Raw genomic sequence first — 11,593 nt, 5'->3', positions numbered from 1 at the left:
AACTTGTGATAATGGAAAAAAATCTTTAAAAGAAGTTAAGCAGAAAGCAGCAGAGGAAGAATGATTATTCTGACATATAAAATGACTGTCTGTTTCTCAATGTAAGTCAATGGGACTTTGGCCTTTTTGCAACCCAGTGGTACTTCCTATATGGAGCACGGAAGGAGGGGGGCTTGCTCTGTCCAGTTATTTTATATACAGTCTATGCAAACTCCTGAAACTGTCTCCCTGCACGCGTGAGGTGGGGGAGGGGAGGGGTGAGCACCTACAGGTTGAGCAAATGAGTCAGCAGAATGCAGCACCATGGTTTGCTCCGAACAAATGACTGCTGTTCGCCAACCATACGTCCGATCAGAATAATTCCTTCCATTTTGTAAACCTCAGGCTCAGGAGAATTTAGAAATATATGTTTTATGTGTGTCAAACATAACATATTTTGGTGAAAATGATTTCAAACAGATGTAGTTAAAAAACTATATGACATATCCACAAGAAAAGTAATAGCTGAAATTCCCCATCCCTCCACAACATTAAAGTTTGAATGGTGTCTGTAGCTCAAAAATTGGAGGAGGAGAAACATTTCAAAAACAGTGAAGTTGAAGCACTGTCCTCATTGACTTCCATGTTATTTTTAATTTGAACAAGTTCAAAAATTTCTAAAAAATTGTTTAAAGACAGCAGAAAAGTCCACAAATAGCAGAACAAGTACATGTTTGAATTTTCAGAATATCATAAAGTATGCAGAAGTTACAACTGCAAACATTTCGGATTTGCTGAAGAGCCTTTTCAATGCATTTCAATGGGAAAAGTTGCAGCAATTTCGTTGAATTGCTGAAAAGCAAAAAAGTTGCAGAAGAGATTTCAGAATAGAGCAATAATGTGCTCAATAAGCTGAACATTTTGATACTTGAATGACAATAATCGGATGAAGTATGCAGGAGATAGCTGAAAAATGTACGGAAGAAAACAGAAGAACAATAGTTTGATTGCATACTGCAATCAAACTAATTAATCAGATGACCTGATAATGTCAAACAGAAAACCAGACACTTTTATACACTGAAGACAACTAACAGAAATGAAAACAGCTGTGGATAAATAACATGAACCTGAAGTGACTGACAGGAGACACAACATGACAAAAATGTGTTTTGACAAAAAATAGTTTACATAAAATTCTATTGTCAAGAGATGAAATCAGTCAATCATGTATCAATTTGTTGATGACATCACACACAATGACATCATCAACTAATGACGTCACAAACAATGACATCATCCACTGATGACATCGCACACACAATGACATCATTCGTCATCATCATTGTTTCAACTGAAAGGTCCAGTGATGTAATTTTGCACGTAATGATGTCATTTCCTTCAAAGCCTGATGCACAATGACATCATTCTGATCCTGAGAAAAGTTCTTGAGCTGAGGCAGGGAAATCAACCCCATAACCCGTTGTGGATAACGATACCAAGTACCCATTTCAAGAAAACTGATGAAACCAGAAGACGCCATGAATCGTAACTCTCCCACCCCCTCAGAAATCTCCTCCTCCCAGGACTCTGACCCTACCACACTATCACCACAGGAACTGGAGGAACTGAAGGAACTGTATTCCAATTTCCAGGACGTTGACTTCTACAACAACGACCCTGACGAAAGCGACTCAGAAGAGACCAATCCGGGCTATCGCTACTCCTCACGTTATCAGTATAAGTATGATAACGACAGTGATTATGAGGAATTCGCTGTGGAGGCCTATCCGAAAATCCCATATTTTCAAAATAACTACTGTGATTCTGAGGAAAGCGTCGTAGAGACCAATCCGGGTGATCAGGATGATAACGTCCGTGATTCTGAGGACGACTTGCCATCTGCAAAGTCCAAAGTAAACCATCATGGAAACGATTCGAACCAGTTGATCTCTGAACGCAATGAACTAAAAGCCCGTTTGGCGATTAGGGAAAGAGAGATCGCGGAGGAGCAAGACCTCCTAAAGAAGTGTGAGGATGAGGCGAAGAACATTCATGAAGAATGGCTGATTGCTGAAAAACAAATTGAGCAGCAACGTAACTTTCGCCAAGAGAGCAGGAAGGAAATCAGAGACCTTGACGAGAAGATCAAAAATGTGGAAAAATTCCTCAAGGAACCCAGCTGCTCTGATGACCACAAGGCGGTTTTAGACGAGATAGAGATTGTGACGAAACAACTGCTTGAAATGGACAAACTGAATGTAGAATTGGAAAATAAAATTGAAAAACAAACAAGGAAAAGAGAAAATCTTGAGCTCCAGTTGGTGCAGATGGTCTGTGTGTCCCGTGAATCCAACATGGTCAACAACAATCCAGAATCATCTGTGTGTGAACCTCAACAAAACCCAACAACACACATAGAGTTTGACACACCTGCAACTGACTCCACACCAGACAAGATAAAAGATTCATTTTCTGTGGCATCACAAAAGAATCTTTTCACCATTGGAGCTGCATCTGGGAGAACCAATAGGAAGGTCATGAAAAACAAGACCACTCCCCCAACTTCCAATGTAGACGCCCCTTCTCAGCTGCTGGACACCTTCAAAGTTAATCTGCCTCAACAATTTTGTTTTGGTCAATTAAAAGAAGACGTGACCGTTACAGTCAGCAGCCAGGCTGAATCAAGTGGGAATGCACCTCAGGAAAAGCCTCAAAAGACGCTTTTTACCCTTGGAGCTCCACCTGCTAAAGTGACACAGAGGAGGAGAAGAAAATAGAACCGTTCACCCTAGAGTGAACCTGAGACACCAAAGGGGATGAGACCAAAAGGATGTTTTTGGGTTTTTACTTTCATTTCATATGAGCGAGTCACATTAGATTTTCTTTGTTTATGTACATTTTCTTAATAAATTAATTAATGGTGTTAGGAGGTAATTAGTTAGATTAGTAGGTTAGTTTTATCAGAATCACATAAAATTCAGTGTCACAAAGTAGGTTAGCTAGTCCTAAAAGTGACATGATTTTTGTGGTGAATTCATGTTAAGTTATGTAATGGAATAATGTTAAAAAAGCTGAGTTTTTATTTGAATGTCTATACCTGTTTTAGTTTTTAAGTATGTTTTTAAATATTGGAATTCATTTTTCAGCTTTATTTATGTATTGATTTATTTTTTCGGTTAGACAATGTCTTAGTTGTCAACATTGTCAACATTAGAAATAGCTTTTAGTAGGATAATCCTTCCCATACAAACATTTCAACGGATTACAGCTCATATGTACATATTTGTGATTACAAATAAAAATTATATTTTATGTGTTTATTGGTTGGGATTTAAAAACTGTTAAATGTATATATATATAAAAAAAAAAAAAAATGTGTTTGTGTTTTTGTGTGTGTGTGTGAGAGTGTGTGAGTGAGTGAGTGAGTGAGTGAGTGTGCACGCGAATGCGTGCAAGTGTGTGTGTAATGCAACCGCAAGAGGTCACAATCTAGTGTCGTCTTGTGCCGGTCCCAAGTCCGGATAAATGCAGAGGGAGGTGTGACAGTATTTATCAGAACCCCTTTCCTGAGTAGAAACCATCAACATTCTATTACATGTCCGGATTGACGTAGCCGGAACCCCGCTCTGGACCTGACGACCTGGTGGGCGGGACCCTCCCCAAGGACCTCGTGATTTCCTCATTCCTGCTGACACACCTCCCTTTGAAGAAAAAGAGGCTGAGGACTGTCCATCACCCATGCATTAGGCTTTTTTGAAGTTTTTTAGGCTAATTTGGAGATTAGTGAATATGTTAGCCTTATGCTAACTGTTTTGGCTAAATTAGACATTTCAACAGTTGTTTTTGGCTAATTTTACCATTTTCTGTTTCTTCTAGGCTTTTTTGGAGTTTAGCTAATATTTCAGCTACATGCTAGCTGTTTTGTCTAATTTAAGCTTATTTGAGTTTTTTAGGCTAATTTGGAGTTCAGCTAATATTTTAGCCTAATGCTAACTGTTTTGGCTAAATTAGACATTTTAATTAGACATTATACATTTCAACATTCATTTTTGTCCAGGTCTGTTTCATTAGTTTGTTCTTTTAAATATTTATGTTAATCAACAATTCAAAATTGATGGCTGATTTTGTTTGTTTAATTTTCAATTTTTTTTTTTTATTTATTGTTACTTTTGTAAGTTTCAAGTGATTTCAGTGAGAATTGTGGGTTTGTCCTTATTTAACTGAGGGGTACCAACACTTTTGTCCACCACTATATATAATTTTATAATTGTTATAATTAAAATAAAAATATGTGTTTCAGTTTTGAGATACATTTACCAGTGTGTTCTTAAACTAAAAAACATTATGCTGTATATTTTATTCAAACAAAGAAAAATTCTAAGCTTTTTGAAGGAACAGGAAGTTTTATGAAACAAAAATGTTCATACATGTTGATAAAACGACAACACCTCTTGTCCTAATACCGTTTATCTGAATCATTTTAGGCTAAGATTTTCAAAAACAAGCTTTACAATTCATTTAAAAAATAATATGATTTTAGGTGTAAATTGTTAACTGAAATGACTAAAAAGGTGAGTTTATTTTGCATCTTGAATAACTTTAAAGTCAGATTAATCGCATTTACGTAAAAAAAAATGGTTAAATACAAAATAAGACAAAACAATACTACAATATACAGTATATTTGCAATTAGGAAGCATTAATTTAATGTATTTGTTTTACTCTATAAGCCAATAAAATAATATGTTTAAAAAGTATTTTCAGAAATTTAAGGTTAACCAGATGTTCTTTTAATCCCAGTTTTTTTATATTGATCCCCACAAAATATTTGACATATTTTCTGGTAATTATTCTTTTGAACTGTTCTTTCTATTTTATGTTTACAGTCAACAAAGCAGCAGGTGCGTTCAAAGACTCACGTGATTTGTCTCCCTGTGCAGATTTTTCCTCTTTTTCCATTATTTTTTCGTTAAAACAGATTTTTCCCGAAGCTCCAGAGGAATCTCAACCCAATAGCGTTTAAAGGAACACCAAAACGATGGAGGGAGAAGCAGCAGATCCGCAGCTGAGGCTGAAATTCACCGCACTGGTTCATCTCTCCACGGAGCGCCTGCTCGCCTCTCAGCAGCGCCCCCTGCTGACGACAGAGGATAGAGCGCGTCTCACATTTGAAGACATTTTTCACGATTCTGACGTGGATTTCTCTTGTTTTTCTTCTTCCGAACAACACAAGTTGATTCAGAGTTTTTTGGTATGAGGTTCTTAAGTGGGGATACCCTGGAGGGAGCATCCAGATGTCCTGGAAGTCTCAAAAACTAAACTAAATTTCATTTTTTTGTGTTTACTTTGAACGTACAAGAATGAAAAAACACATTTCAGAGATCTTTTAACAAAAATAGAAAGATCATTTTATTAATATAATTTCCAGTCAGTTTCTCATATTTTTTTATTATAAATTCTTTTTCCCCAGGAAATAAATCAAAGGACCACTGTAAACTATTGCATGTTTGTGGAATTTATTTGACGACATTGTTGGCTTCATTTCTTTGTTTTTTTTCTGAAAAAAATATTCTGAATAATGAAACTATTAAATCTAAGGAATTAAAAGCTGAATTAAAGCACAGCATTAAACCCTGCTTTCTTAATGCATCTGGATTAACCCTTTAACACCACTTAAACACAAAATATTCAACATTCTTTAACTTTTTAACCACTAACATGATCAATGTCATTCCAGTAGATTTTGAAGGAGAAAAGCGGCCGCTTTTCTCCTTCAAAATCTACTGGAATAACATTGATCATGTTAACAGTTGAAAACTTCCAGCAAATTAAATGCGTTCTACGCACTTTTTTAAGACACTATTTGAGCTCCACTTAGAAAACGCCTCCATTAAACATGTTAAAATTTGAATTATTTGCGCTAAAATTCAATTTTCTCAGCCTCAGAATCCAATGGAATTGTGTTAACTGTTTAGTTCAAAGAATGTGTTTAGTTTTTGCTGTCGCTAAAATTTCCCTGCCGTTAAAGTTAAACAGTAGAATGGACTTTAGGTGCAATAACTCTTTAGAAACACGCTACTGTCTGAATGATCACAAGAACTTGAAACCCTGAAACAGAGATTCCAAAGAGGATTTTTTTTCCAGCTTCTTTAATCTTTTTGGATTAACAGTTCAGGATTCGTGCAGGAGATGAGCAGCACTTATGGGCGTGGAGCAGCCGGATGACGGGCCAGTCCAACCAGACTCTCTGTTTGCAGAGCCTCTCAGGAGGCTTCATTGTTTTGATGGTGCAGCTTCTGCTGGACACTCCAAACATCCTCCAAGATGTTTGCAGTAAAACAGTGGCTGCAAATACTCAGAAGAGGCTTTCATCCATCTGTATTTTCAGGACAGAAATGTCTCCCTGGTTTAGATTCTTCTAATCTGATGGGAATGTTTGCATTTCTGAAGCCTTTTATTATCCAAAACTGCATCCCTTTTGGAGTTTCAATGGCTGGTTCTCCGGCTGTTGTTGTTGCTCCTGTCGTCCTCCATTGCTTTATCCAGCCAGTCTCTCTCCTGCTCAGACTCGGAGTCGATGGCGTCGCTCCCGTCGGCCGCCAGCAGGCGTGAGTAGTTGATCCTGCGCTGGTGAGGCGCTCTCCACTGGAGCACAGGCAGACACACGCACCACGCCATCAGTCCCACCGCCACCCCTCTGAACAGCCATGTCACGCCGAACCTCTGCGCCGCAAAGCCCCCCGTAAAACTCCCCACCCCGCTTCCCAAATGCAGAGCCACGGATTTATAGACCCTCCTCACGCTCCTCTCTGCCCCCGGCACGGCCAGGTCCTCGCAGTGGACCCTCACAGCCCACCAGAGGGCGCCCTTGCTGAAGCAGCTGAGCACCTGCGCAGGTAGAGCCGCCCAGGGCCCCCAGAGGAAAGAATAGTAGAAGCACTGTAACCCCAGGCTGGCGGCCCCCACGACGAGAACCCTCCCAGGACTGAGGATTTTGGAAACCCAGCCAGCGAAGAGGGGGAAGGCTGCCTGTGAGAGCAGGCCGAGGGACAGAGTGAGCCCCATGTGCAGCTCGCTGCCGCCAACTTCCTGCATCTGCCAGAGGAGGAAGTTATCCACCGCCGAGCCGGCTACCCCCACCAGGAGGACGGTGAGGGCGCACAGCAGAGCGCGGGGGGAGCCCTGCACCAGCTGCACGGCCTTCACCAGCCCCCCCGCTCGCTGGCGCTTCCTGTTCAGGTAGAGAGGGTGGTAGACCGCGGCGGGCAGGGCCACGCCCGCCAGGCCAGCGTAGGTGTAGAAATGCGCCGCACTCCGGGGGGTCTCAGCGGCGAGGACGCAGCTCAGCTTGCTGACCAGCAGACCGCTCACGCCGACGCCGCAGGCCCCCCCGAGAAGACCCCACAGCTCCCTGCTGCTGTGACGGTCCGCCGCGTCCGCGAAGTCTAGATACTCAAAGAGCCCGTCGTCCACCGCCCACTCCAGGGGTGCCGCCACAAACTCCCACGCCGACACGAGGAACATGAGGAGGAAGAAGAGCTGGGTATGAACGTCCATCTCCTTCAGGCTGCTCAGAAAATCCAAACTGTCCTGTTTTTTCTCTTCAGGTTTGCTGGAAATGACCTCTGACCTCTTCCTTCTCAGCGGCTCCACAGAGGAGTTGATGCTAGAATGGAGAACAGAGGAAGTCCTTGTTGGGATTGTGACACTGCTGAGCAGCACTGATGTGTTTCGCGAAGACGCTGGCTCCTCTTTTGCGACGTTCTGACGTGGTGACGCTTCGCTCCTCGTCACAGACACGTTCGTCCTGGACGGACGGCTGACCGGAGCCTTTAGATGTACGGTGGTCCATGACCGGGGCCCAGCCATGGTCACTCGCAGCTCCTCAGCCAAGCTGTCATTTGGCTCCACGCCCAGGTCGGAGGTGTTGCAGAACAGCGAGCCGGACACATCTGTGGGCGGGACCACCAGCAGCAGAAGAGCGATTAGAGCCGAGAGCACCAGGGAGCAGCCAATCACCACCCGCCTCTTGTTGTAGTGTCTGCAGAGCAGGGCGGACAGAGGGCTCCACAGCAGCGTGATGGAGTGCTGGGTCCCCACGACCACGCCCGTCATGGCGGGAGACAGGCCCAGCTGGCGGAAGTAGAGGGTGAGGAAGGGGAGCAGGCTGGCTTTGGAGCAGGAGCACAGGAAGCTGAAGGTGCCGGCGAGGGCGAGGGCCCGATTGATGTCGATCTGTTTGGTCCTCCTCATCGTGGCACTCCTGCAGAAGAACTAAAACACAAAATCTGTTCTGAAAACAATGTCGCCCTAAAATTGGAGCTAAAACAATAATCCTGTAAAAGTATAACTATGAGCTCTAATATTTACTTTTTTTTAACCATTAGATCCTGAATTTGTTTCCAACTGGGCTGCCACGATAAATCGACTAAACGACGGCGAATTGGCTATTGAGATAGTCGACGGCTAATTTAATATTCGATTAGTCATTAATTTATATTAAATGGAGTCAGAGTGTAGTAAAGTGGAAAGTTATGATTTCACTATTCTAGGTTTTTGGACTATTTTGGCAGTTATTAAGGTTTTTTTTAGACTATTTTGGAATTTAGCTAATATGTCTGCTGCATGCCGGCTGTTTTTGGCTAATTTAGGATTTTTTCCATTTTTTAGGCTAATTTGTAGTTTAGCTAATATTTCAGCTACATGCTAGCTGTTTTGGCTAATTTTGGATTTTTTAAAGTTTTTTTAGACTATTTTGGAGTTTATCTAATATTTCTGCTGTATGCTAGCTATTTTGGCTAGTTTAGGAAGTTTCCATTTTTTGGAGGGTAATTTGGAGTTTAGCTAATATTTTAGTTGCATGCTAGCTGTTTTGGCTAACTTGGGCTTTTTTTCATTTTTTAGGCTACTTTGGTATTCAACAAATATTTTAGCTGGCTATCAGCTTTAGCGTTTTCAATTATCAGCTTCAGCGATTTTAGCTATCAACTTCAGCATTTTCAACTATCAATTTCAGCATCTTCAGCTATCAGCACTAGCATCTTCAGGGGCCAAATTCACACTAGCATTATCACAGGTAATGTTATATATCTAGTTTTTAGTTAGTTTAAGCTAATGATGGTAAAGATGTGTGTTTTACATCCGCTTTATGCATGACCCGATTAGTCGACTAATCAGAAAAAAATATCGGTGATTAGTCGACTATTAAAATAATCGTTTGTGGCACCACTATTTCTAGCTTTGAAAAAAAAAAAAAAACAATAAATAAACAGTTAAACACAAAATCTTTAACGTACTGTAACTTTTCAACAGTAGATTTCGAAGAACTACTGGAATTTAAAAAAAAAAAAACCTTTAACAATTTTCAAAAAAATAGAGTAAATCAAAGAACATAAACATTGAATCGCAGGTGTTAAAGGGTTAAATAAAAAAATAAACTTAAAACAAAAACTGCATGAAAATAGTTTATTTTAATGGGGGGGAAGTAGCAGGAACACATAAAAATGTAAATAAATATTTTATATGGTATTCACGGGTATATTTAAACTTTAGACTTTCAAATAATAAAATAATAATTTTACATAGAGAGATAAATACCCCGCTGTTAGGAGCAGGAAACAGATGATCCAGCTTCTGGTTTTACATTAACTTTAGATAAGAACAATCTATCAGCACATGCGCTCCAACACCCTTAATTTTTTTTTTCTGCTTAAAAGAGCGCATTTGAAGCTCCGACAATCCAGCTTTACGTTGCGGATATAGGCAGGTGAAACAAACAAAAGACGTGACGGGAAGGGACACCTGTCAGGCAGGATGCACCTGTCCCGGTCTGGATGGAGCTCAAACCTGCAACTCCAACGGATCAAAATAAACAAACGCAAAGGAAAATACTCACCTCTGCCTTTTAAAATTACTTTAAATTTTTATTCCGGTCATCTTCGGTTCATCCACCGGTAAGTTTGTGTGTTTGTGACCACGTATGAACACCTGTACAAACTACACCTTCAGCTGGAGAGCCGTTTTAAAATGACTACAGCACCCCCTAGCGGCGGGATGACCATAGATGAGAAAACTGCAGGAAAACTTCCTGTAAGACTTGTTTTGAAAAAAAAAACCTTATTTATAAACATGGACAACAAAAGTGTGAAAGCTAAGCGGAGACTAAAAAAGAAAAAAAAATGCATTAACACCTTATATATAGCCAAAGCATAGGAGCATCACATAACCAAAGATAAGTAAAAAAAAAAAAACTTTAAAAAATTACATTTTTTTATTTACCTCTTTTGTTTTAATTTGGTTGATGATTTTACTTTATTGCATTAATTCAGTCTGAAATTTGAAAATTTCCTGTCATGAATGCTAATATCTCTAAGGAAGAAAATAAATAGTGTGATAAAAAATAAAGTTCTGGTCCATGTTGTCATTACAACAGCCCAAAAATAAAACTAAACTAAAATAAAATAAATAAAATTAAAACAAAACACATTTATAATTGTTAGAATAGAATAGTTTTACTAAAAACACAGTTTATTTGTACATAAATTATAATTTTTACTCTCATTTTACAAAAAAAAAGAAAAATACATCAGAAACGTAAAATAATAACATAATAAAAATGTACAGCACAAATGCATATTTTAAGTAATGTCCCCACAAGGATGCTGGGTACATTTCCTCTAAATAATCAAAATGAAGCATGTATTTGATTTGACTTCTAGAAATGTTTCAAAGCTTTCTTTCAAACTATGAATCACTGCTGCAAAATGGATTGAGGGGATTTTCTGAGAGCTTCTTTTAGCATGCAGATGATTATTTACGTCACTGAGCACAGCGTCTGTGCAAAAATTTAATCCTGTCTGGCCTAAACTTAATTTATGGCTAAATTTGCTGCATGTTCTATAGAAGCAGCTGATTTAAGATGATTTATCACGAGTGAAACTAGCTGTCTGTTGTTCGAAAGCAGGTGAGAAGCTCAGAAAAGGCAACAAAACCAGATTCCACCACAGAGACAACCTGCAAGCATCCTGAAAGGTGGTTTTACCAGTTGTGTCTGCTGGTGATGCAGCGATGCGACTCTAAGAACTGGAAGGACAAGAAATGTCTTTCAAAATTAGGAAATGTTTATTTGAAGGTCAGACTAAAATGCAGGAAAGATGTGGTCAGAGCTATTTGAATTTTTTCTGCTGTTTGTCGCTGAAATGACTAGATTAACCATAATTTTGCCATGCAAACAAGAAAAACAGAGCGCTCTCTGCTCTCTCTGGCTCCCATTAGTGCTGATTGGTAGATCCAAGGGAGGGCGTGGCCTCTCGCTTCACTCTAACATCAAAATGCTCTTTCATTGATTTACAATCCTTTCCAACTGCGGTCAAATGAGCCGCCGTTCACATTTCCGTGGTCACATCAAGAAGCTCCGTGGAGTCTGGTGGAGATTTTCCAGCGTTCTCAGTCCTGCTACCGTAAGTATTGGATGAAACTCACACCAAAAATCCAGTGATGCTGATTTGACCACAGAAATGTGAACGGCGGCTCATTTGACTGCAGTCAATCACTTAGTATCCCCAAACGCTGTCATTTGACGCATCTGATCGGTCAGTTTTTAACTTGACTA

At 40.0% G+C, this 11,593-nt stretch overlaps 2 protein-coding genes across 5 annotated transcripts in view; both read right to left on the bottom strand.

Moving 5' to 3' along the window:
• Positions 1-5,188, bottom strand: part of zgc:171844 (uncharacterized protein LOC100151763 homolog) — an 18,474-nt gene extending 13,286 nt beyond the window's left edge. The window contains exon 1 of one of the 2 annotated variants that reach the window (XM_024271407.2): positions 4,902-5,188. In XM_024271407.2, the coding sequence (XP_024127175.1) occupies positions 4,902-4,941 (40 nt within the window). In that variant the 5' untranslated portion in view covers positions 4,942-5,188. The remainder of the gene's footprint in view (positions 1-4,901) is intronic. The other variant, XM_024271405.2, reaches the window with a different exon arrangement.
• Positions 5,189-5,423: 235 nt separating this feature from the next.
• mfsd6l (major facilitator superfamily domain containing 6-like) lies at positions 5,424-10,368 on the bottom strand. 3 transcript variants are annotated; one of them, XM_024271350.2, is made up of 2 exons: positions 9,878-10,368; positions 5,424-8,245 (listed from the first exon to the last, which is right to left on the bottom strand). In XM_024271350.2, the coding sequence occupies exon 2, from the start codon at positions 8,233-8,235 to the stop codon at positions 6,469-6,471; it is 1,767 nt and encodes a 588-aa protein (XP_024127118.1). In that variant the 5' UTR covers positions 8,236-8,245; positions 9,878-10,368; the 3' UTR covers positions 5,424-6,468. The 3 variants fall into 3 exon arrangements, with proteins under 3 accessions (XP_024127118.1, XP_024127117.1, XP_036069250.1); XM_024271349.2 differs by having other exon boundaries at positions 5,424-8,256; positions 9,878-10,367; XM_036213357.1 differs by lacking the exon at positions 9,878-10,368 and adding an exon at positions 9,580-9,826.
• Positions 10,369-11,593: the final 1,225 nt, after the last annotated feature.

The sequence above is a fragment of the Oryzias melastigma genome, linkage group LG8 (genome assembly GCF_002922805.2).
Source record: "Oryzias melastigma strain HK-1 linkage group LG8, ASM292280v2, whole genome shotgun sequence".
NCBI classification, from domain to species: Eukaryota; Metazoa; Chordata; class Actinopteri; order Beloniformes; family Adrianichthyidae; genus Oryzias; species Oryzias melastigma.
Note: the sequence above shows the minus strand (reverse complement) of the source record. Positions and strands in the feature narration are given on the sequence as shown.